The 27,271-nt window shown below is 39.0% G+C and overlaps 1 protein-coding gene across 1 annotated transcript in view; it reads left to right on the top strand.

Annotated features, from left to right (window-relative positions):
* Positions 1–320: 320 nt before the first annotated feature.
* The window catches only part of TNFRSF21 (TNF receptor superfamily member 21), a 55,105-nt gene continuing 28,154 nt past the window's right edge, over positions 321–27,271 (top strand). Inside the window, exons 1-3 of the mRNA XM_058183758.1 lie at positions 321–853; positions 10,768–11,410; positions 12,408–12,902. Coding sequence (XP_058039741.1) covers positions 779–853; positions 10,768–11,410; positions 12,408–12,902 — 1,213 coding nt within the window. The 5' untranslated portion in view covers positions 321–778. The remainder of the gene's footprint in view (positions 854–10,767; positions 11,411–12,407; positions 12,903–27,271) is intronic.

The raw sequence follows: 27,271 nt of genomic DNA, 5'->3' as shown, positions 1-27,271 counted from the left end.
ATAATCTCCCCCAAATCTAATACACCTGGGAGAGCCCGGGGGCCCGATTCCTGTTCCTGTAGAATCGAGCTAATCGCATCTGACCCAAAGCCCTTTTGGGGACAAGCTCAGTCACTTAAAAGACTCTAGTCTGGAAAAAGAGATGAAGAAGATTACCCTTCTTACAGTAGTTTCGAGTCGGACGAAAGGTTTTTGGGCAGGGCTGGGCTGGGCAGGACCGGGCGGGCCAGTCTTTCTGAAAAGATGATGTAACAAAAGAAAGCCCCGCCTCTCCTTCTCGGCCCATGTGCGCTCTCGCCGCCTCTCTTCCCGCCCACCGGCTGCCTTGGGCTCAGACGTTTCCCCGCCCTTCTGGTCATTCGAAACAGGCTGGGAAGCGAGGTAGGTGGGAGTGGGGTCTCCCGCCGCCCCCAGTCGCTATGGGAAGCCGGCCGCTTCTCCTGCTGAGCGCAGTCCTCCTCCTCCTGTGTCTTTCGGCTCCTACCGCCGAGGAGCTGCACGGCTGGCCCCGGAGCCCGCTGGGACCAGCGTTCCCTCGTGCCCGGGCGGCTGCCTTTTGCTAAACCCCCGCCAGCCCCCTGCCCTGCCCTGCCCTTCCCCGCCCTTCCCCGAGTCCTCCCTTGCTCATCCCCTGCCCGGCAATGGGGCAGCGGGGCTGCTAGATGGGCAGCTCTTCCGGCGGTGGGCAAGGCGCGCCCTTCTCAGCTCTCGGCCTCCATGGCTTCGTAACGGCCTCCGCCCGCGCAGAAAGCATCTTTCCCCGCACCCAACGCCGGCCATGGGGGCTTCCGCCGCCGCCGCCGCCTTCCGCAAGGCCACCCGAGGAGCCGCGTTGGTCTCCAGCCTTCTCCTGGTGAGTCACCGTGCCAGGGATGCGGGCGAGAGAAAGGAAGAACCGAGCGCCTCGGGAGCTTCCCTGTTGCGGTAGAGGGGTAGGTGGTTTGTGGGGACGGGGACTTGGGGAGGGGGGAGGGAAGGAGTCGGGGAGCGAGTCTCCGCAATGCTGTTGCTCGGGAAGCTGCGCCCTGAGCCATCCAACCATCTTTGACTCGAGCGGTCAGTGCTCCGAAAATGAAACGCGCCGGCTTTCCCTGGTGTGGAGAAGCGAGCCGCCTTTGCTTCGGAAGCCTTGAGCCTTCCGTCCCGACCTGGGGCGACTCATGTCCCAACCTGCCTGTGGTCGGAGGCGGTTTTTGGCGGTTAACCTCAAGTGGCCTTCAAAACAAGAGAGCAATCGTTTATGCAAGGGGAAGCTGGCGTGGGGAAGCCTCCCAAAGCCGGCTGCTCATTCCACATGTTCAGGAGCTGGGAAAGGCAGTGGGTTGGCCCTGGGCTGGGCTTCCTTCCAAAGTTGGTGGGCGAAGATGCCTCCAGGATCTCATTTCTTCCGTCTGCCAAAGGACTCCTGCCATCAGACTGGTGGGGAGAGATGTTTCAATTTGCTAAGTCATGGACCAGTGGCACTGCAGCAGGGAAACCTATGGATCACCCCTTTCCCAACAGGGAACTCCTCACCTCCTCCCTCAGGCTCTTATTTACCTAGGATAGACAATGTCTCCTTTTTCTGGCAGATAGGGAAAAGTTTCCTTAGGCTGCCTTTACGGAAAATATCCCCATCCCTGGGTTAGAGAGAGATGGCAAATGGGAGAACTGGGAGAGAGGAAGATTGTCATAGAAGAGTTCTGAACTCTTGGGTGTCAAACATGGGAACCCCCTATACATCTTTGACCCAAACTGTAGTCCCAAACCAGAAATTAGTTAGTGCTTTCCATGTATCATGATTATAACAGTAGCTTTGCAAATGATCTCTTCTGTCATACACCCAGAGAGAAAAAGGATGAAGAGCTGAGGTTATGAAAGGAATGGTTCTGCTACAGCCACTGTTGCTTTGTTGTCATCAGGAGACAGAGGGTGGACAAGCATGTTGTTGTTCAGTTTTTGGCCTATTATGGGGGAGTGGGGGATTAAGGGACTGAGCTGCTATTATATATATATATTCCCCTTTGGTTCCAATGTTGCTTTTCATTAAAAACAAATTACTAGCAGGGTTCTAGATCATGCCATCAAATACCTGGTAAACAAAGCATTGAGAATTTGAATGTATTCTTGCTGCACCAATATGCTTCTTTTCTAGATTTTATTGATTGCATTTACTGTATATTTGCAGTCTTCAAGGGAGGCAAAAGTGTAATTTGCCTGTTCCCCAGTTTCATTCTTGAGTAATCCTCTGAAATTGACTATGCAAGATGTATAATGACCTTCATGGCTGTAAGGATTTGCTGTTGTGGAGTTCCATACCAGTACAAAAGTGCCAATATAGAAGTCACACAGATATTTACCTGCAATTTTCAATCCATCATCTTTAAGACACTGTGCGGGTACGCAAATGGTCTTGTTCAGATCTCTCTGATGCAAGATATTATGTTGCCTTCAGTTTCTCATCTTGCATTTCATAATAACTGAGTTAATTTAAATTGAAGTGTTTGGAAGAGTGTTACAAAGCATTTGTTGAAGTCTTACTTAGCCCTTATCAGCACTGATACTGTTGTAATATCTGGCACATAGGAAATTGCTTTTTTATTTACCAGGCTCCTTCAAGGCCATTTAGAACCTGGGCATTTTGTTGTCTGCCAGATGCAGGAATGTTTTCCCAGTACTGGTCTAAAATGCCAAAACTCATTTCAAACATAATGCAAAGCTGTAATGAGTTCTTTAGGAAGAGGGGTAGTTTAGCAAATTCTTTTTTTTTTTTTTTGTAAACCAGAGTTTGCTTTCTTGATAGGATTCTTATATAACACTTGAGGCTGGTAGGAGACAATGTTTGAATGGCGGGCAGAAAAACCCACTTCAAAATATGGAAAAGGCCTGGGCAGATTTAAGTATATAGATAAAATTTAATTGATCAAGAGCCTGATAATTTCATTGCTTAGAATGCATTAGTTTCATCTTTCTGTCATATTCAAAATCACAATTTGGTAGCAAATCCAGAAGGGGATCTGAAACCATAGCTAAGGCTTTAGAAAGCGTGATATGTGCTGGGACCAGAGGTTTTGCATTTGGAAGCTGAAACAAAAGTGGGCACCAGATTATAGATTAACAGCATGTTTCAGCCAGGTCCATGCCTGTACAAGGATTGTTCAGAGTTAATAATGACATAATGGGAGAAAAGAGTGGGATTCTTTGGCTCATTTCTCGTATCTCTGAACAATGGCAAAATGATTGTCATATTGCCTGTAGGAGAACTATATGATTTAAGGTGATAATGACATGTTTCTCCTCTTCTGTGTTGTCAAAGTGGGAATTTTCTACTGGACCTCAGGAGATTCACAGAGGTTGGTACAATTGCATAGCTACTTGGATGCGAACTGTACTGTTGCTATGGTGCTGTACATTCAGCATTTTTCAAGGACAACACAAAGTTTGTTTTTCATTTGGAGGCCTTGTGAATTTGATTCCCTTTATAACAGCTGAATTTGGCTAGCATTTGGGGTTTGGTGCAGTGTTAATCTTTTGAGATTATTTTTATAGTCAAGGGTGCTTCAGCAACATCAATTGAAAGCTTAATTCTTTGCTTCTTCAAGGAGTGATTAGTGCTTTGAGAATAGTGATTTTTTAAAATGATAATAATTCAGTTAAAGGAAGTCCACCTTCTTTTGTAAACATGATTTCTGTGGGTTCCAGCAGGACCACTTCCAGGAAGGCCCTCAGTTTGGGCTGATTTTTACCCAGGTTAGATTATTAAATTCTCAGGATTAGGTTTAGGATTCAAATACTGCTTTTTATAAATGAATTTTTTATGTGCTAATACATCTTTCCCAAGGCTTTACTGTCTGTAGTCAGAATTACACTTGCATTTTCTGTTACGTCTTGCAGGCGTTTTTATAATACAAATAACATTCATTTAGTGACCATAATTAGAACTGGCCACTTGGTTGTTAAGTGGAATGCTCACTAAATGAAATCATGACTGTACATATGATCTTACTTCAACTTTCCTTTGCTGTACAGATCTTAGGGTTGTAAATGTGAGGATTGGTCATAGCTGTTTTTTCATCACTGTCATGATTGCCAATGGTCACAAAATTTGGCAGTTCCTAAATAAGGTCTACCTATACTTCACTGCTTCTTTCAATCTGTATATGTATCAAATTAGAAGGAAAGCTTTTTAATGCCTGCATCACTTGAAACAGTTCCAGTACTGAATACACAATAACAGAATTGGAAGGGACCTTGTAGGACATCTAGTCCAACCCCCTGCCCAAGCAGGAGACCCTACACCATTCTCACAATTGGCTGTCCCATCTCTTCTTGAAAGCCTGCAGTGATAAAGCACCTACAACTTCTTCTTTTTTTTTTTTTTACATTTATATCCCGCCCTTCTCCGAAGACTCAGGGCGGCTTACATTGTGTAAGGCAATAGTCTCATTCTATTTGTATATTTATATACAAAGTCAACTTATTGCCCCCCCAACAATCTGGGTCCTCATTTTACCTACCTTATAAAGGATGGAAGGCTGAGTCAACCTTGGGCCTGGTGGGACTAGAACCTGCAGTAATTGCAGGCAGCTGTATTTAATAACAGGCTTCTTACAGCCTGAGCCACACCACGGCCCCTGAAGGCAAGCTGTTCCACTGGTTGATTGTTCTCACAATCAGAAAATATCTCACGAATGAAGGCGAAAATAAGGAAAATCACTTCTTATTTCTAGGTTGAATCTCCCCTTGATCAGTTTCCATCCATTGTTCCTTATCTGGCCTTCGGGTCCTCGGAAAATAGGTTGTCCCCCTCCTCTCTGTAGAAGCCCCTCAAATATTGGGACACTGCTATCATGTCATCCCTGGTCCTTGTCTTCACTAAACTAGCCATGCACAGTTCCTGTAACTGTTCCTCATATGTTTTAGTTTCCAGTCCCCTAATCACCGTGGTTGCTCTTCTCTGCACTCTTTCTAGAGTCCCAACATCTTTTTTTATAGTGTGGTGGGCAAAACTAGATGCGGTATTTTAGGTGTGGTCTTTTTAAGACTTTATAGAGTGGTATTAGTACCTCATTTGATCTTGATTGAATCCCTCTGTTCATGCAATTTAGGATTGTTGGCTTTTTTGACTGCCGCTGCATACCGCTGGCTCATATTTAATTGATTGTCCACTAGGATTCCAAGATCCCACTCACAGTTACTGCTATTAAGCCAGGTCTCACCTAATCTGTAAATGTACTTTTGGTATACATGTATGTATATGTGTACAGTTTATTTATTATTCGTATTTGTTATTATTCGTATTTGTATACCGCCCTATCTCCCGAAGGACTCAGGGCGGTTCACAGGCAAATAAAAACAGTAATATACAAATTAAAATAACCATTAAAAAACTTATTCTAAAGCCAGATTCTTAAAAAATAATATAAATATTAAAACTAATTAAAACCCCTATAAATTTAAAATCTAGTCCAGTCCTGCACAGATGAATAAATGTGTCTTAAGCTCGCGATGGAAGGTTCGGAGGGGGGAAGTTGACGGAGTCCTGGGGGGAGTTCGTTCCAGAGGGTGGGAGCCCCCACAGAGAAGGCCCGTCCCCTGGGCGTCGCCAGACGACATTGCCTAGCTGACGGCACCCTGAGGAGTCCCTCTCTGTGAGAGCGCACGGGTCGGTGAGAGGTATTCGGTAGCAGTAGGCGGTCCCGTAAGTAACCCGGCCCTATGCCATGGAGCGCTTTAAAGGTGGTTACCAAAACCTTGAAGCGCACCCAGAAGGCCACAGGCAGCCAGTGCAGTCTGCGCAGGATAGGTGTCATACGGGAGCCACGAGGGGCTCCCTCTATAACCCGCGCAGCTGCATTCTGAACTAACTGCAGTCTCCGGATGCCCTTCAAGGGGAGCCCCATGTAGAGAGCATTGCAATAATCCAGGCGAGACGTCACAAGGGCGTGAGTGACCGTGCATAGGGCATCCCGGTCTAGAAAGGGGCGCAGCTGGCGCACCAGGCGAACCTGGTAGAAAGCTCTCCTGGAGACGGCCGTCAAATGATCTTCAAAAGACAGCCGTTCATCCAGGAGGACGCCCAAGTTGCGCACCCTCTCCATCGGGGCCAATGACTCGCCCCCAACAGTCAGCCGTGGACTCAGCTGACTGTACCGGGATGCCGCATCCACAGCCACTCTGTCTTGGAGGATTGAGCTTGAGCCTGTTTCTCCCCATCCAGACCCGTCGGCCTCCAAACACCGGGACAGCACTTGATAGCTTCGCTGGGGTGGCCCGTGTGAAAAGTACAGCTGGGTGTCATCAGCGTACAGCTGGTACCTCACACCGAAGCCACTGATGATCTCACCCAGCGGCTTCATATAGATGTTGAACAGAAGGCGAGAGGATCGACCCTGCGGCACCCACAAGTGAGGCGCCTGGGGCCGACCTCTGCCCCCCTGTCAACACCGTCTGCGACCGATCGGAGAAATAGGAGGAGAACCACCGATAAACGGTGCCTCCCACTCCCAATCCCTCCAACCGGCGCAGCAGGATACCATGGTCGATGGTATCGAAAGCCGCTGAGAGGTCTAATAGGACCAGGGCAGAGGAACAACCCCTATCCCTGGCCCTCCAGAGATCATCCACCAACGCGACCAAAGCCGTCTCAGTGCTGTAACCGGGCCGGAAACCGGACTGGAACGGGTCTAGATAGACAGTTTCATCCAGGTGTAAGGGAAACTGGTATGCCACCATACTCTCTACAACCTTCGCCGCGAAGCGAAGGTTGGAGACTGGACGATAATTACCTAACACAGCCGGGTCCAGGGAAGGCTTCTTGAGGAGGGGTCTCACCACCGCCTCTTTCAAGGCGGCCGGAAAGACTCCCTCCACCAAGGAAGCGCTTGTAATTGCCTGGAGCCAGCCTCGTGTCACCTCCTGAGTGGCCAGCACCAACCAGGAGGGGCACGGGTTCAGTAAACACGTGGTGGCATTCAACCTACCCAACAACCTGTCCATGTCCTCGGGAGCCACAGGGTCAAACTCATCCCATAAAATGTCACCAAGACCACCCTCAGCCGTCTCATCAACAGTTGATGGAAGAGTGTCAATAGAACATTCTACTTAGAGTTTGAAGATAAAATTTCTAATCAGATAAATGGAAAAGCAACTGATTATTAGCCTGAAAAATGTAACTTCCCCATTATTTATAATAACCAGAATGTACAGCCTAGAAATCTGATCTGCAAGCATCTCCATGAATGAACAGGAAGGAGAAAGTCCATGATGTCTGCTATTTCTCTACTTCAGGTTCATTTTTTATAAAATTTGGATGACATAGCCATTTCACATCATAACATAACAAGGCAACCCCAGTAAATAAATTACAAAATTACAAAAATAAGTTCTAAGAAAAACAGTACTGTAATTTCTGTTGCTATTATACATTTATATGAATACACAATATTAAACAGCATAAACCACTGATATTTTCAATAGAGCGTATAATCTTCCCTTCCCAGTAAGTGGACGAACTAGTTAAGAGAGTGTTAAATATTCGAAGAGACAGACCTGGTACTCGGTATAATCAACTGGCCCCTGTGAATTGAAATGCCCTGCAAGTATTGTTGCCTCAGTCTTAAACACCTCTGAATATAAAACACCATATATGATTTTTTATACTAATACAAGTCTAATAGTTTCATTCAGATTTGAATTTCTCAGACTGTCATTGAATTAATCTACTGCCCCAGTAATAAAGGGTGCCAGCTGCCCTTAATTCACATTCCTATGCATTGATTGTTGACCTAGTTATTGGTTAGTAACTCATCTACCCAACTAGTTTTCCCCGTCTTTTTGTCTTTAATGTCTTTACCTTCCTGATTTAATAATTTGCCACTGGTACATTACTTTTTTGTTAATAAAGTAGCTTATTTTGAGCTATTTCAAGTGCTTTCTTAAAAATAAAATCTGAGCATCAAAAAGGAAAGGAGCGTTCAGTCCTTTGAGTCATACATAAGTAGTCCAACTAGTAATAGCAAACATTAAGCTGTCTGAATACTTAAGCAGCATTAATAGGTGTTCACTGATTTTAAAGTTTATTTTTCAAGACAATTTCAAGTGTCAAAAATTTTAAATGTTAAGAAATTAACAGTTGGAAAATATTTGCATGTTACTCACTAACACCTGAGCATAATATAACAATTATTCTATTAAAATTAAGTTATTACCCATTGCTGGTTTATTTTGTATGTGTATTGGCTCTATCTTTTTATATTGTCAATGATGGCATGTTTTCTTCAGAATCTTGTTACCTTGTTATCATGATCTAGTCAATCATGGTTCTTGTTCTTATAGTGAGTAGTTGATTTGGACTGGCTTGATTCATGCTTTACACTTCATTGAAATTATGATTTATTTTAACCTGATGTGCAAATTCATTCCATGAAAGAAACTTAATTTTACATTCTACCAACAAAAGTAATGTGAAGTTATGATTTGTTGGTTAAAAATCCTAGCCTGTTATGCCTGAATCATGATAAACTGATTTGCTCAACAGATATTTGTCAAAGCAGTTTTTGGCATTGCATAGTGTGCAAATACTGTCATTGTATGCCAAGCCATTGTTTTAATTATGCTTTGATGAACATGCCAGAGTCCTACAGATACACAGATTAATGATTGCCTGGTTGTATAATTCCTCCTTTGTTTTTCCTCTGTCTTAACCAGTTGCTTGTCTTGAGTTGCTATTAGAAAGTTAAGTAGGGTACAGGGTAAACCAGGAATACACCAGAAAACGATGGCTGTTCACACATCATGCTCATCCTTACTGACAATAAATAAGCACACAACCAATCATAATTATTAAAAGAAATAAACCATAATGTGTTCATATTTATATATCATGCTTTTACTACAAGCAAACTGTATTGTGCTTAACACAATGCAGAGTGTCCTCATTTAGCAATTGCCTCAGACAGTGACCATTTATTGTTGCAATAGTAATGAAACAGTAACTTTGAGACCAATCCTCCCATTTACGACCTTTTCAGGTCTGCAAAGCAAAGGAAAGCTGAAATAAGCACAATTGTGGTTTGACTTAGCAACTGCTTTGCTTAATGACTGAATTGAGGATACCAGCTGTGGTTACTAAATGTTGTGTATGTATGTATATGTCAGTCCAGTAGGTTTTTGTTGTTGTTCTTCCTATACCCAGTAAGCAGACATTCATTTTGTATTGATTGATCAATATTGACTGATATCACCCCCAACGTTAAGATTCTTGATAAAACCAATAAAACTATTGTGTGTATGTTATGTTTGCTCCTGCAAGAGAAGAAAAGAAAGAAGAGAAGCTACAGGTTGAGGCAGTGGTGGGATTCAAATAATTTAATAACCAGTTCTCTGCCCTAATGACCAGCTGGGTAGGTATGGCTCGGTGGTCATGTGACCATGTGGGTGTGGCCAACTCAGTGTCACTCAGGTCGATGGGCACTTCACCTTAGCTGTTACAATGTAATAAGGGTTAACCAAAGAGGCAGTTTCTGTAAGCAGGACAATAAAGATTAGGCTAGAAACAATACCAGAATGTTTCCTTCCTGCCTTCCTTACAGGATTAGCCCTGTAAAGTGGAAAAAAACAAAATAAGATTTCTTCCAACAACTGGTTCTCTGAACTGCTTAGAAAGTTAACAACCGGTTCTCTGAATAGGTGTGAACTGGCTGAATCCCAGCACTGGGTTGAGGGAAATGCATAGTTTGCAATTTTGAACATGTATATTTCTGGCATACCAACCAGTGGGAATATCTCACTGGGAATAGAAGAAATGGATCGAAGAGGTAATAGAAGCACCCATGAGTAGGTTGTGATCAAACATCTGCCCTCTTAAAAGGTTTGTAGTTGAGCCAGAATTTTTGGGTGGACCTGGTATTTGGGATTAGAAAGGATTCTATTAAACAGCAGATTAGTTGACACTATGAGAAGTAGTTCTCATACAGTCAGAAAAACAACAACAACATGCTAGCAGATCTTACTGTTGCAAAAACAAGATGAAGTTGGAACTGGCCTTTTCTCTATAGGATGAGAAAGAGCAAATTGATCAAGTCAGTTTGAAAACAAGGCAGAACTGCCTGGGAGCTAGATTAAACCATTTCTCATGTCAACCATAGTCTTCTATTGCAATTCCTTTCTCAAAAAGTCAAATAGGTGAGCTGAGGACTTAAAAAGAGAAATAAACTGGTCATTCCTCTACATCAAGCTTTCCTGTTTTTACTGAAGTAAAAATAAAGTTGTTTTTACTGAAGTTTTTACTTCTGTTGTCAATAGTGGGTGGTAGCTTTGTCAAGTGGAGATGAGCTATTTGGGTTGCAAGTTATGTTCTGAATCTCCTCTGAGACTGCCCATTTTGAAACCTGGATTCTTAAGGAATGTCCCTTCTTATATCATCCTGTTTTGTGAGAAGGGTTGAGGGTTCTGTCATCTGAAATGTATATATATATATTTGTAAATCTGTAAACTATTATATGTTTTATAAATGTGAACATATGTGTCAGATTTCACCACTGAAATTCAATCTGAAACCCGTATTTCAATTCAGTTTACCATTACTTGCTGAGATCCAGAGAAAGGCAAAAAGACTTCCAAGATCTAAGAAATAAGTGTTCAAAAGAGGGCAAATAGCTTCTGCAAAACCGCAGATTTGAGTATGTATTTGGATTATACTTACTCAGTAAGTCAGTAAAGCTGATACCATTTGCTGTAATTTGCCTTGCAGGATGTATTTGACTTGTATTTGTGTATGTGTTTCAGGGATTTATGTTCCTGGGCACTGTGGATGCTCAGTCCGAGTTGTCATCTGAACGGAATATCATCAGTACATACACCCATCATGATCGTGCCACTAACACACATCTGACTTGCCACAAGTGTCCTGCAGGAACTTACGTATTTAAGCACTGTACCATGACAACCTTAAGAGAATGCAACTCTTGTGCTAATGGGACCTTCACAAAGCACGAAAATGGTATAGAAGAATGCCATTCATGTAGAAAGCCCTGTGAGCAGTCAATGATTGAGAAGACACCTTGCACTGTTCGGACTGACCGTGAATGCTCCTGCCCACCAGGTCAATTTTTACATGGAGACACTTGTAACCCTTATAAAGTATGTCCCATTGGATGGGGCTTAAGGAAGAAAGGAACTGAAACTGAAGACATCAGGTGCAAACCATGCCCTCGTGGCACTTTCTCTGCTGTGCCTTCTAGTGTGCTGAGATGCAAACCCTTTACTAACTGTTCACAACTAAACATGGTGGTAATGAAACTAGGGACAAAAATGACAGACAACATCTGTGGATTTCAGTCAGTTTCCCAGAATGTAGCTGGGCTTTTATCAAATCCAGGAGAAGATGAAAAGCACTACAAAGTTTCTTCTGCTACTTTTCTTACCAAAGGTAGGTGTAAAGCAGTGGTGGGTTCTAACCACTTGTTCGCTTCACGCACGTGCTTTGTGCATGATTGGTGTGCGCATGCTCGTTTCACTCACACGCACGCCAAACTTGCGCTTTGCCCAAGCGCATAGACTGGCTGACCAGCTGAGGCCTTGCAGTCTGCTCTGCCATGCCTTTCATCTGGGCTAAAAACAGAGGAATAAAGGTAGGTATATAGCGCAGGGGCGGGCGGGAGGGCCCAGATGACGGTCGGAGTGAACCAGTTCGCTGTCACTTCAACAACTCTGCCACTGGCTCTCCCGAACCGGGGAGAACTGGTAGCAACCCACCACTGGTGTAAAGCGTTGGGAAGCATTCTCTACTGGAACATGGGAAATAATGTGATGAATACGAAACTTTATTTTGAAGTAATAAGCTGGTCATGCTCCAGTCTGGAGTTCCCTTCCCTTCTCTAAAAGATGCCTGTTGGGCTTCTACTTTACGTTATGTTAGATCCCCTTTTTACAGCTCTTTGATAGTTAGCCTGATTCAGCTTCAGCATAATTCCTCTTGCAAGTACAGCACATTATGGCAACAGTTATTTGACCAGCATGTGGCTAATGGGGAGATGGAAGGGCCAACTATGCTGTAGGGAGAGAGAGAGAAACACGTAAAGGAGTTTAAAGTTGCATCACTTTATCAACCTGATAAAGTTGGAGTTCCAACTTGTTCGTGGAGTCCCCACCAAATAGGGAGGACACTTCATTGTATACTCTTGAGCCAGTTACTTCTTTCTAAATTAAGTGCTCTTAGAGGTCATTCTTGGTCAGAACTGTATTAATAACTCCTAGCAGATATCCCCAACAAGGGCTTTCCAGACAGTCTGGATTTCAACTCGTGAAGTTCTCATCTTTTAGATCACGTTGACTTCTAAACATAAGTGGTAGCACCAGCCATGGAAAGACTGGCTGATAGGGTCTGTGCTTGCTGATTCATTTTTAATATTGTATGTGTTTTTCAGGTGTGAATGCTTCCTCTTCCAACTTCACCACCACTCCTCCCCCAAGCACATATGCTGACATGATGGAGTCAACAGACATTTACAATGAAACCTCCAAGAATGAGACTGTGGCAGCTTTGAACTATTCTAAGTCTATAAATCACCAGCAGCTATATTACCATAAACACACCCCTTCCAATCTTAACTTACAGCCAGCACTGGAGATGAGTGGCAATGTGAAATCCAGCATTCCATATAAACCCCCTAAAAGAGGGCCTCCGAGACAGGCTATGCATAAGCATTTTGATATCAATGAACATTTGCCGTGGATGATTGTCCTGCTACTGCTGCTTGTGCTTGTGGTTATTGTTGTTTGCAGTGTCCGCAAAAGTTCACGAACTCTAAAAAAAGGACCAAGGCAAGATCCCAGTGCAATTGTGGAAAAGTCTGTTTTGAAGAAATCTTCTACCCCAACCCAACACCGGGAAAAATGGATCTACTATTGCAATGGGCATGGTGAGTAGTAATAGTTCTATAAACAGAAGTACATTCACAGCTAAAATAGACCTCCCATCCAGTTTAAAACACTCAAATCTCATAGCTTCTTAAAAAATAACTTTGTTCTGACACAAAAGTTTATTATCTCAGGAACCTAGGCCTTCTTTTTCATATTATTACATTTATATGTTGCACATCTCACAAAGCAACTCTGGGCACCTTACAAAATAGTGATATAGACTAACATGGAATGTATTGTTTTATAGTCATGATAGAGATCATAACAGATACTCTGTATTCTGCACAAAACACAAATTGCCTCCTCAAGGTGTCCCAAACTATATAACATGTATGACTTTGCAAATAGGCAGACTGCAGCAATCATTTAGGGAGATATATGCTGCAAGGAATTATGTTGGTATGTAGCTATTTATTTAACAATTTCTATGATGCTCAGTGACTACAATTTTAGGTGTCTTATGTACTAGAGCCAAAATAAAAGCGATAGATTAAAAGTAACAAAAAGACAAACTGAAGCCAAAATGAGTTCAACTCTTGTCTGGCTATCTTAGCTCTACAGTATTGGACTTCCTCAGAGCTAAGTATTGTGGGCCTGACCATATACTAGTCTCCATAGGTGTCTGTCCAGAGGGTGAGTAGCATTACTTGGAAGGGACAGAAGACTTCAGTGCGTCTTCATCCTATCTCAGGCAGCAGATTCTCTTATGCTGCCTTAATGATAGGTCACAGTTTCCCAGACAACTTACTACAGCACTAAAGCTGTTTCTCTCAATAGGTTTTCCTATCTGTCTGTCTGATACAGAGAGGTAATATTTAACAGAAAGTGGTCCTCTGAAATCAGCACCTCTGCATGTGCATCCTGCTATGTATTTTTGCCTCTTTTAATGATCAGAATTCGCATTCTGATTGACACTTGTCATCTCTCTTCAGAAAATGCAACCGTGGGGATCCTCAACATTGTGATATGGATAAACTAAAATCTTTAAAGGGGCCAGTATTCTTTTTTACTATATGGAATATTTTTGGTCTAAAGCCATTCTCCCTAACTTTATTTGATTTTCAATAAACAGTTTAGAACAACAGCAGGCAACTTTTTCCAATTAGGGAAATAAAGTTAAGCAGAAGTCCGCCTTCCAAAGATGAAGTGTTATTTTTGGTGAAAGTATTTTTGCTTAAAAGGTAACATCCGAGCACAAATTGGATTGCTGACAGTATGATCAGAAGTGCTCTGCGAGCTAGTAGACTATATGCAGCTGATGGGTTTTCCATCTGAAAATAAAGTATCTGAAAGACGTCTGGGTCATTTCTACAGAGTCTAGGAATTCTTCCCCTCAGACAAATATTGTTAGTGAAAGGCTTGTCAGAAAACAGAAGTTGTCAATGTAAGTTCTGTTTTGCAATTTAAATCTCTTCTATGCTGATGCTTTTCATGATCTCATAGAATCTTGGGATCAATTACAACCTAAATCTGTTCTGCCCTCCTGTCGACAATTCATGGTCTCAAGGGCACTGGCGTCTTTTATGATCTCATAAGTACTTGGATCCATTCGAGCATCAGTCTGTTCCACTCTGCTACCATTTCATAGGCTCTTTAAAGCATATTATTAAGAAACAATAAATCTTTTAGATTCATTTTTTTCCACTGTCATTTCTGTTTCAGATGATCGTAGGTTCAGCTCAGTTCATATTTCAGTTCAAGCATTTTATGGGCTTGCATTTTCCCCATATTATCATTTTTTATTTTTTATTTCTTTCCTTCCAGTGCATCTTTTATGCTACCCCAGCACATGTTTATTTAATGCTACCCCTAGCACATGTGTATTTGTTTTTAACAATAAAATCATTTCAAGTCAGTGGAGACCTGATGTCACAAGGCCTTGCTCCTCCTATTTTAAGAAATTTAAATATATAGTTAGGAAAATGTATTTCACAAAGATACTCCTGTGTAAACCTTCATACAGTGGACTTCCCTTGTGTTGATGTATACCCTGAGGTTCACATGTTGGGCAACTGCAAGTGACCCTAAGACCTACTTCGCTGTATAAAGTCTGAACAGTAGGGGTCCATTTTCAATTTAGTCAAATGCTTATTGTTCATAGGCCTCATACCTTTGAGGCTGAACATTTGCTCTCCTGTTTAGGGAAATGGGGGCTGTATGAAGTGAGAAAATCAGTCCTCAGATATCCCCAAGAGTCTTGCTACTTTAAAGTGCTTTTTAATATAGCCTTCCTGGCATTTATTTCTAGCTATCTCAATCCTGCCTGTAAGCTTCTGACTCAGGCTGTGTTTACCAGACGTGACGCTTGGCATCAGAGCCTTGGTAGATCACAGGGAGCAACGTGCTTCTTTCCCCTACCCTAGCATGTAGCTTCTTGGGATCTGTGGCGACCACACTCTTGATATTGATTGTGTAAATGTACATCATTTATTAATGTGTAATTGTTATTCTGTCACTTTATTTTAACAAGTTTTGATAGTATTCTGATCTACGAGAATGGAAAGAAAACACAACCAGGTTCTCACTTTGCACTTGGGAAATTGTTGTTGATGAGGAGGTGTGAAGAAAAGGAGAAACCTGTTTTTCTTCCTGAGCTGAGGGGGAACAGCAGAAGAAAGAAATTCTTTAGCATAATTAGTTTCTGTCCATGACAGGCAGGATTTCGTGATGAGGAGCTTCAGTGAAAGAAAACAGTTAATTGAAAACATTAGGATTATGGATTATTTGTGTGTCTGAAGATTCATTCTATTTCTTTCACATTCAATTATCAGAAAAAAAGAAAGACTAGAGACTGTTCCTGTGGACATACTCTTTTCATGTCCAGTTCTCAGAGACTGGAGTAGTTCATGTAGTTTTCTTGACAGGGTTTTTCAAAAGTGGTTTGCCATTGTCTCCTCCTTAGGGCTAAGACAAAGTGACTGGCCCAAGGTCACCTAGCTGGCTTTATGCCTAAGGAAAAAAGATTAGAACTCCTTGTCTCTCCCAGTTTTTAGCCTGATGCCTTAACACTACACTATAATGCTGACGTTAACACAAATATAAACAATAAACCTTATAATCTATCTTTCCTTTTGGCTTAAAGAGGAAGGTTAAAACCATCCTAGATACTATTTTACTGACTACTTCTATGGCTTGCTTTTAGGCAATATCAGCTGTAAATAATCTTTCAACTGCAAACTATTTTCAATAAAATACGTGAAGCTTTCTAACATTCTGTAAATAAAGGAGAAAGAGCAAAAATAAAGGAGAGCAAAATACTCATATTGTTCTTTTTTCTTTTTTTGTTTCAAGTTTTTTATTTTATTTTACATATACATATCAATGCGTGAACAGTGTGGCACCTGTGTGTTATACATTTTAATACAGATAAAACTAGTAATATTAATCATAGTTGTTACATTCATCTAGCTTATGTATTTCTAATAATAGTGCACATTTATATTAAGTTACAGTCTTCCATTATTAAATTATTCCATGTTTCAATATATTGTTCTAATGCCAATCACCATATTATTTAAACATACATAATAATACTGCCATTCAATTTCTAAACTTCCCTCTTGTTATTGCTTTCATTTTATTATGTAAAAAATGTGTATACTAATATTCCCCTTTCTCTTATTTCTCTCTATTGTAACTTTTAATCGTATCACCCTTACATTAAAAGACATTTTCTTTCTATTCAACATCTCTCGCCCACTTCGGTGCTTTGAATCCTGTTCATTTTTAACTTACCTCTCATATTTCACTCTTTTCATCTATTTGTATTAAGGTACAATCATTATTTCATTGTTCAATGTTTCAATACACGTTCTAATACCAATCACAATATTATTTAAACATACACAGTTATTCTAATCATATACTTTACAATCATCAAATCTATATAATTCTGATAGTAATTCACATGTTTATATTAAGGTATGTTCTTTCGTTATTTAATTGCTCAATGTTTCAATATATTATTCCAATGCCAGTCACAATATTATTTAAACATTCTTAATAATACCATCATTTAATCTCTAGTTTTCCCATTTTATTATTGCTTTTGTTTCATTATATAAATGTATATATATAAGAATGTCCCCCCCTTCTCTTATTTCTACCTAACTTCTAATAATGCCATCATTCTAAAAAAAAAAAAAAAAGGAAAAGAAAACAACAACAAAACCCTTTCCTTTCTATCCATCATCTCTTGCCCACTTCAGTACTTTGATTCTTACACTTGTTTTAATTTGCCTCCCACATTTATTTCTTGGGTCTTTATCTATATCTGCATCTAAATCCTGGCTATTCAATCTAGGTGTTTCTCCCATCTCTACCCTCTTCCACTGCCTAGCTTTCAAAATAGAAGAGGAGGTGAGTGAAAGGGGCAGAGGTAAAGCTTCCCTAGAACCCCTGGAGGACAGCAGTGGGTTCGAAGGGTTAATCCCCCTCAGAACTCCAAAGCGCTCCAGATCCGAGGCTTTTTTCCTGCTTCAGTGGATTTAATTGCCGCGACCAACACCGGGACCGACTTTAGTTTATAGATGAAAATACCGGACTGAACAGAAACAGGAGAACTCTAACTACAAAAGCAAGTAACTAAATCAATTCCCTGTTATTTTTCTCTAAGTTTTGGAGCTGACTTCAAAGCGAAAATGGCCGCTGTTCTTTAACGAGTTAACAAGCTGAAAACGAAAGTGTTAGAACTCTCACTGCCTGCTGTGTATTGCTGCGGAATTGCTGGAGACTTTTTAAAACATTGTAACGAGAAGGGGGAAGAGACATTGAGACTGTTTCTTTAAAAGACTTAGAAAATTTATAAGTAACATTAAGTTAAAGAGAAACTTTTTAAGAGATGGCAGCAAAACAATTAAAGACAACTGTAACAAAAACCCCAGGAATATCTACGCCAGGAGTTTCTCCAGCACATACAGCAGATGCAAAATCACTAAATTTGGAAGCATTACAGGGTAATTTGAAAGACTTTATGAGAGAATCCCTTAATGATGCTATGAATTTGCAAACCTCTCAGATAGAAGATAAGTTTAAATTAATTACAGAAGAAATGTCAGAGATGAAAAAACAGATGTTAGAAATTCAAATTGGAAATAAAGAAGTCCTGTGGTCTTTCGGGTGCGCTTCAAGATTCTGGTTACCACCTTTAAAGCGCTCCATGGCTTAGGACCCGGGTACTTACGGGACCGCCTATTGTTACCTTTTGCCTCCCACCGACCCGTACGCTCACACAGAGAGGGCCTTCTCAGGGTGCCGTCCGCCAAGCAATGTCGGCTGGCGGCCCCCAGGGGAAGGGCCTTCTCTGTTGGAGCTCCTACGCTCTGGAATGAACTTCCCCCGGGTTTACGTCAAGTGCCTGATCTTCGGACTTTTCGCCGTGAGCTGAAAATGCACCTATTTATTCAAGCGGGACTGGATTGAAATTTTATTGGGGTTATTTATATTTTAAGATTTTAAATTGTTTTAATATTTCGGCCACATTATAATATGTTTTTAAATCTCTTTTAATGTTTATATAGTATTTTTACTTGGCTGTACACCGCCCTGAGTCCTTCAGGAGAAGGGCGGTATAAAAATCTAAATAAATAAATAAATAAATAAATAAATAAATGGGACATCCCAACTGGTATAATAGTTTACTATGAAGGGAAAGCACATCGTCTTAATACAGTTGGCAAAGCACGAGAGTTTCATGCTTATGTGCTTAAAGCTTGAAGTCCACCATCTCCGGATGGTAGGAGAAAGGAAGGTGAAATTAAAGAAAAAGCAGTGATAGTAATGGAAGAAGACTTTTTACAAGTGTTGGATGTGTCTAAGACGGGATCAGAGATTCCAAAAGAGTCAAGGATGGCAAGAGTGGCTGTCAAAGCAAGGAACAAGAAGAAAAGGCTCAACAGGCTCAATCTGCTACTATCAAGACGGAAACAGTGGGAGGAGCAAGGCCCAAAGAAAGATATGATTTGCGGCTGGTGCTTCAAAAGTTTCCGATCGCCGATAATGGCAATTTGACATTTATCATGGAATGTTAATGGATTAACATTCCATGAAGAATGTTAAGAGAAGAAAAATATTTCATTATTTGAAGCAATTTAAAAATGACATTGTATGTTTACAAGAAACACATATTAGAACATTAGACCAGAAGTATTTGATAAATTCAAAATTGGGAACACATTTTGTTGCATCTGCTACAGAAAAGAAGAATGGACTAGTTGTTTATATAAAGAGTAATTTATCTGCAACATTAATTGAGGCGGATAGTCAAGGAAGATATATCGCTATCGAACTTTTATTGGAGGGGAGAAAGATACTTTTAATAGGAGTTTATGCACCAAATCAACAACAAGAGAAGTTTTATAAGTTTTTACACAAAAGAATTGCATTTTGGGATTATAAAACTAATATATTAATGGGTGATTGGAATGGAGTGATGGATATTCAGAAAGACAAAAGAAGTCTTAGAGATATTTCAAGTCGTGTCAAATTGCCAAAGGCCTTCTTTGATATGATGGAAGATTTAGAATTGAGAGGTGTATGGCGAGAACGTAATGAGGAAGAGCAAGATTTTACCTTTTTTCCCGACAGACACCAATCATTTTCTAGGATTGATTTTATTTTAATTACTAATGATTTGTTTTCCAGAATGAAAAAGACTAAAATTTGATCCAGAACTTTGATCAAAATCCAGTTTGGACTGAACTTGATCGAGAAAAGGAGGCCAGGAGGTCGTGGAGGATGAATGAGAATTTGTTTAAATATGAACAAAATGTAAATGAATGTAAAAAACAAATGAAGGAATTTTTTTCTCTGAATATGGATAAGGGGACATCTATAGAGATAGTTTGGGACGCAAGTAAGGCCTATATGAAGGGAATTTTATTGGATATAAATAATAAATACAGAAATAGATTGCAGAAAAAGCGAAAGGACTTGGAAGAGGAAATTAAAAGGAAGGAGCAGTTATTGATATGTAATCCAGGAGACAGGAAAATAAAAGAGTCAATAAATTTACTAAGAGGTCAATTTAATATGATGATGGCAGATCAGGTGACAACTAATTTACAATATGCAAGCATAATTCATTTAATAATGCTAATAAGCCTGGAAGGTGGTTAGCATATTTGTTAAGGAAGAAACAGAGACAACGTATAGTTGATAAAATAGAATGTAGAGGTAAGGAAGTATATCAGCAAACTTTGATTAAAAAAGCTTTTTTGGAATTTTATTCAAAGTTGTATGCCAAAGATGTGATTAATGATAAAGATATAGATAGGTATTTGCAAGACCAAGGCATTTTTGAAATTATGGTAGACCAGAGGGAAGAGTTGAATCAACCAATTACTTCAGAGGAAATAGTGTTTGCAATTAAGCAGCTTAAAGCGAACAAAGCACTAGGTGCAGATGGTTTAACAACTACTTATTATAAAAATTTACAAAATGAGATGACTGAACCACTTAAGGAGCTATTTAATAGAATACAAATGGGAGAAGTCCCTCTTTCATGGAGGACAGCTTTTATTTCATTAATACCTAAAGAAGATCGAGCTGGTACTAAACCAGAGAATTATAGGCGAATATAGCTCTTAAATACTGATTATAAGATATTTGCTAAGATATTAGCGAATAGATTGATGCCATTGCTGACTCAAATAATACACAATGATCAAACAGGATTTATCAAGGGAAGGCAGATATAATATGAGACAAATTGTAAATTTACTTGAATATTTGGAAAGAAACAGCCAAGTCTCAGCAGCACTCTTCTTTTTGGATGTGGAGAAAGCTTTCGATAGATTGGATTGGCAGTTTTTATTTAAAGTAATGGAAAAAATGCAATTTGGGGACCATTTCATCCAAACAATTAAGGCTATATATCGAAAGCAAATAGCACAAATAATAGTAAATGGTGGATTAACAGAGTCTTTTAAGATTGAGAAAGGGACAAGACCAGGATGTCCTTTGTCACCGTTATTATTTATTTTAACTTTGGAAATACTATTGAGTATTATATGTGGTTCAGATCGAATAACAGGAATTAGAATTAAAAATCAAGATTATAAATTAAGAGCGTTTGCAGATGACCTGGTTGTTACTTTATCCCAACCAACACATTCAGCTATATATTTAAAGGAGACAATTGATCAGTATAGTAAGGTATCTGGGTTTAAAGTGAACCAACAGAAGACAAAAATGATAATTAAAAATGTGAATATACATCAAAAAGAAGAATTAGAAAGAATAACTGGATATGAAGTAGTAAAAAAGGTTAAATATCTAGGAGTATATATTGCTGCATTGAATGTGAAATTATATAAAAATAACTACGAGGTACTGTGGCAGAAAGTAATTAAAGAAATGGAGAATTGGAAGAAATTACAATTATCATTGTTGGGAAGAATGGCAGTTATAAAAATGAATGTTCTGCCTAGATTTTTATTTTTGTTTCAGATGATACCAATATTGAAGAAAGAAGCAAATTTACAGGAATGGCAAAAAGTGATTAGTAAATTTGTGTGGAAGGGTAAAAAACGGAGAGTAAAGTTAAAAATAATGCAAGATGTTAGAGAAAGGGGGTTTAAAAATGCCTAATTTGAAATTGTATTATGAAGCAGTCGCCTTATCTTTAATTTTTTTTATTAAAAAAGTTTTACAACAACAATTAAATTTTTCCCCTCCCCTCCCCCCCAACTTCCCGGAGCAAACACAAGGTATAGTTCAATGAACAAACAGTCATACATTAAATTTTTAAAATCTAACGCAATTATAATCCTTCTCTTTCACATAACCTGACTTCTTCCATTAAAATCAAAAACAACATCCTTCATTCAAAGGCAATCTGAAATTTCTTAATCTGATATCTATTTTGAATATAATCAATCCAATTCTTCCATTCGTTTAGATATTTTTCTTGAGTACTGTCTTTCAAGAAGGCTGAGATTTTAGCCATCTCAGCCAAATTGGAAACTTTCAATATCCATTCTTCTATTGTGGGTAATTCTTTTTTCTTCCAATATTGTCCAATCAACAATCTTGCTGCTGTTATTAAGTTCAAAATCAATTTAGTCTCAATCACTGTACAGTCTGTTGTTATTCCCAAAAGGAAAAATTGCGGTAGGAACTTTATCTTCTTCAAAACATTGTGCATAATCCACCAAATTCTTATCCAGAAAGACTTAATTTTCTTTCAAGTCCACCATATGTGAAAATATGTAGCATCATCACAATTACATCTCCAACATTTCGCTTGCATATCTGGATACATACATGATAATTTCTTAGGATCTAAATGCCATCTATAAAACATCTTATAAAAATTTTCCCTTAAATTCTGCGCTTGCGTAAATTTAACATTTCTAACCCAAATTTTCTCCCATGTTTCCAACATTATTGGTTCCTGAATATTCTGTGCCCATTTTATCATACAATCCTTTATTAAATCTCTTTCAGAATCTATTTCTATCAACACATTATACAATCTCTTTATATGCCCCTGGGTTTGATTTCTAATTTGTTTAACCAAATTTTCTTCATTTTGAATAATACCAATTTTCTGATCTTCTTTCCATCTAGCCTTTAACTGTCCATATTGAAACCAAGTATAATTCCTCCCTTCTTCTTTTAATGTATCCAGAGATTTTAGTTGTAAATTTCCCCTCTCATTATATAAAAGATCTTTATAAGTAATCATTTCTTGTTCCTGTTCTATATTTATATTCTCTACTGCGTGCCGAGGACTTCCCCATATAGGAATTTTATAATTTAACTTATAATAATATTTTTTCCAGACACGCAGAAGAGAAATTCTCAACACATGATTCTTAAAAGCTTTATCTACTTTCTTATTATACAATAAATATGCATGCCAACCATATAATAAATCATAACCTTCTATATTCAAAATCCTTTCCTCCGTCAAATTAAACCAATCACTTATTACAGAAAGAACAACTGCTTCATAATACAATTTTAAATTAGGCATTTTTAATCCTCCTCTTTCCCGTGTATCTTGCATTATTTTCATTTTAACTCTCGCTTTTTTCCCTTCCCATATAAATTTATTAATTCCAATCTGCCATTCTTCCAAATTTTTATCTTTCTTAATTATTGGTATCATCTGAAACAAGAACAAGAATTTAGGCAAAATATTCATTTTTATAGCTGCTATTCTCCCCAACAAAGATACTTGTAATTTTTTCCAAGTATTCATTTCCTTCTGAATTTTTTGCCATAATACATCATAATTATTCTTATACAATTTTACATTTGATGAAGTAAGAAAAACTCCTAAATATTTAACCTTTTTTACAATTTCAAATCCTGTTATTTCCTCTAGTTTTTCTTTCTGGTTCTTAATCATATTTTTGGTTAACACTTTTGTTTTATTTTGATTCACTTTAAACCCTGAGACCTTTCCATATTGATTAATTACTTCCAACAAATATACACTTGAATTTATAGGCTGAGTCAACATAACAACAAAATTGTCTGCAAATGCTCTGACTTTGTATTCATGTCTTCTAATTCTAATACCCTCTATCTCCCTTAACTCTCTTATCCAATAAAGGTTCCAAAGACAAAATAAACAATAAAGGTGATAAAGGACACCCCTGCCTCATTCCTTTCGCAATTTTAAAACTATCTGTCAAACTACCATTAATTATTATCTGAGCTGTTTGCGCTCCGTAAATTGCCCTAAGTATTCGTATAAAACCATTTCCAAATTGCATTTTGTCTGTTAATTTAAATAAAAATTCCCAGTGCAAACGATCAAAAGCTTTCTCTGCATCCAAAAATATAAACGCTGCTGGAATCTGATTTTTCTTTTCCAAATATTCCAATAAATTCACTATCTGCCTAACATTATTCTTCCTTTGTCTCCCTTTTATAAAACCAGATTGGTCAGTATGAATCCTTTGTTGTACAATTTCCATTAACCTATTTGCCATTATTTTCGCAAAAATCTTATAAAAATTATTCAAGAGTGAAATCGGTCTATAATTCTCAGGCTTAGTACAATCGTGATCCTCTTTTGGTATCAATGAAATAAAAGTAGTCCTCCATGATGGTGGCACTCCTCCTCCCATCTGTATCTGATTAAATAACTCTGTAAGTGGACCAATTATCTCATCCTGTAAATTTTTATAATATATTGCTGTAAGTCCATCTGTGCCCGGGGATTTCCCTATTTTTAATTGCTTTATTACCAAAATAATTTCTTTAGAAGTTATAGGCCGATTCAACTTTTCCCTTTGTTCATTAGTTAAACCTTTGACCTTATAGCCTTATCTTTAATTTTTGATTGGATTAATTTAACAGAGGAAAGGGTTTTGAATATAGAAGGTTATGGTTTGTTATATGGTTGGCATGTATATGTATTATATGACAAGAAAATTGATAAGACATTTAAGAATAATATGGTTAGAAGTGCTTTGTTGAGGGTTTGGAAAAAATACCAATATAAGTTAGATGGTAAGATACCAATATGGGCAATCCCCAGACATATGATAGAGAATATAAATATATATCCAAGATGGAGTGGCTGTGGATGCCGGCATCCCGGTACAGTCAGCTGCAACCACGGCTGACTGTTGGGGGCGAGTCATTGGCCCCGATGGAGAGGGTGCGCAACTTGGACGTTCTTCTGGATGGACGGTTGTCCTTTGAAGAACATTTGACGACCGTCTCCAGGAGAGCTTTTTATCAGGTACTCCTGATCCGCCAGTTGTGCCCCTTTCTTGACCGGGATTCCTTATGCACAGTCACTCATGCTCTTGTTACCTCTCGCCTGGACTACTGCAATGCTCCCTACATGGGGCTCCCTTTGAGGAGCACCCGGAGACTTCAATTAGTCCAGAATGCAGCTGCGTGGGTGATAGAGGGAGCTGTTTGGAGCTCCCATATAACACCAATCCTGGGCAAGCTGCACTGGCTGCCTGTGGTTTTCCGGGTGCACTTCAAGGTGTTGGTTACCACCTTTAAAGCGCTCCATGGCTTAGGACCGGGTTACTTACGGGACTGCCTACTGCCACCGTTTGCCTCCCACCGACCCGTGCGCTCTCACAGAGAAGGACTCCTCAGGGTGCCGTCAGCCAAGCAATGTCGGCTGGCGGCCTCCAGGGGAAGGGCCTTCTCTGTGGGGGCTCCTACCCTTTGGAACGAACTTCCCCCTGGACTTCAACAACTTCCTGACCTCCGGACCTTTCGCCGCGAGCTTAAGACCTATTTATTTGTCCGCGCGGGACTGGCATAGAATTTTTAGATGTTTTATGGATTTTAATTCTTAATTAGTTTTTTGGGTTTTTAAATGTATTTTAAATTTGGGCCAAATTTAATACGTTTTTTAACTATTGTTTTATTTGTGTTGTGTGTTTTGATTGTTGTTTTTATATGGCTGTTCACGACCCTGAGTCCTTTGGGAGAAGGGCGGTATACAAATTAAATAATAATAATAATAATAATAATAATAATAATAATAATAATAATAATAATAATTACTACTACTACTACTACTACTATTACTATTATTATTACTATTATTACTATTATTATTATTATTATATTTCAAAAAGTTGAGTTTATTACTTATAAAGAGCTTTTGATAATGGAGAAGGGGGAATTACAATTAAAATCTAGGGAAAAATTGAGGGAAGAAGGGAGGAATTATACATGGTTTCAGTATGGATAACTGCAAACTAGATGGAAAATAGATCAGAAAATTGGTATTAAGCAAAGTGATGATAATGTGGTAAAACAAATAAAAGACCAAGCATATAAAGAGATTATATAATGTATTGGTAGAAATGGATTCAGAAACAGAGTTGGTTAAAGATTGTATAGTAAGATGGGAACAAAATTTCCAACAACCAATAATGCTAGACACATGGGAAAAAATTTGGGTGAGGAATGTTAAATTTACACAAGCACAAAATCTAAGAGAAAATTTTTATAAAATGTTTTATAGATGGCATTTAGATTTGAAAAAATTGTTGTGTATGTATTCAAATGTGAAAGCAAAATGTTGGAGATGTGATTGTGAGGATGCTACTTATTATCATATATGGTGGACCTGTAAAAAAGTTAAAGCTTTTTGGATTAAAATATGGTGGATCATGCAGAACATTTTGAAAAAGAAGATTAAGTTTACTCCACAGTTTTTTTTATTAGGAATTATTTCAGACTGTACAGTTATAGAGACTAAATTGATTTTGAACTTAATAACTGCTGCGAGATTATTGATTGCACAATATTGGAAGAAAGAAAACTTACCTACAATTGGAGAATGGACTATTAAAGTATCCAATTTAGCAGAAATGGCAAAAATTTCTGCCTACTTGAAAGACTATACACAAGAAAAATATATTTTGGAATGGAGAAAGTGGATTGATTATATTCAAAATAAATATCAGATTAAGGGAAGGAAAAGGGTAGGGAGAGAGGAGAAGAGAGAAGGAAGAAAGTAGGTAGATAGGTAGTAGGGGGAGAAGAAGGAGGGGAAATGGGAGGGTTAGAAAGGATTGAAGTGAGAAGTGGGAAGGAGGAGAGGAAGTAGGAAAGTGAGGTGGAGAAAGTAAAAGAAGGTAGAGAAGGGTAGAAAGGTTTAAGGAAGGGAGTGGCTACTGGGCAGGCCCGATTGAGTACAATTTATGGGGAGGAATAAATGTTGGATAATTGAATGTATTGTACACTGGTTAAATTGTTGGAAATATTATGGAAAATAAAAAAAAAATTGGAAAAAAAGAAGATTAAGTTTACTCCACAGTTTTTTTTATTAGGAATAATTTCAGACTGTACAGTTATAGAGACTAAATTGATTTTGAACTTAATAACTGCTGCGAGATTATTGATTGCACAATATTGGAAGAAAGAAAACTTACCTACAATTGGAGAATGGACTATTAAAGTATCCAATTTAGCAGAAATGGCAAAAATTTCTGCCTACTTGAAAGACTATACACAAGAAAAATATATTTTGGAATGGAGAAAGTGGATTGATTATATTCAAAATAAATATCAGATTAAGGGAAGGAAAAGGGTAGGGAGAGAGGAGAAGAGAGAAGGAAGAAAGTAGGTAGATAGGTAGTGGGAGAAGAAGGAGGGGAAGTGGGAGGGTTAGAAAGGATTGAAGTGAGAAGTGGGAAGGAGGAGAGGAAGTAGGAAAGTGAGGTGGAGAAAGTAAAAGAAGGTAGAGAAGGGTAGAAAGGTTTAAGGAAGGGAGTGGCTACTGGGCAGGCCCGATTGAGTACAATTTATGGGGAGGAATAAATGTTGGATAATTGAATGTATTGTACACTGGTTAAATTGTTGGAAATATTATGGAAAATAAAAAAAAAATTGGAAAAAAAGAAGAAGTACACTAATCACAGTTCTT

Source organism: Ahaetulla prasina, chromosome 1 (genome assembly GCF_028640845.1).
Source record: "Ahaetulla prasina isolate Xishuangbanna chromosome 1, ASM2864084v1, whole genome shotgun sequence".
Lineage (NCBI taxonomy): Eukaryota > Metazoa > Chordata > Lepidosauria > Squamata > Colubridae > Ahaetulla > Ahaetulla prasina.
This window is presented reverse-complemented; position numbering and strand designations above follow the sequence as displayed.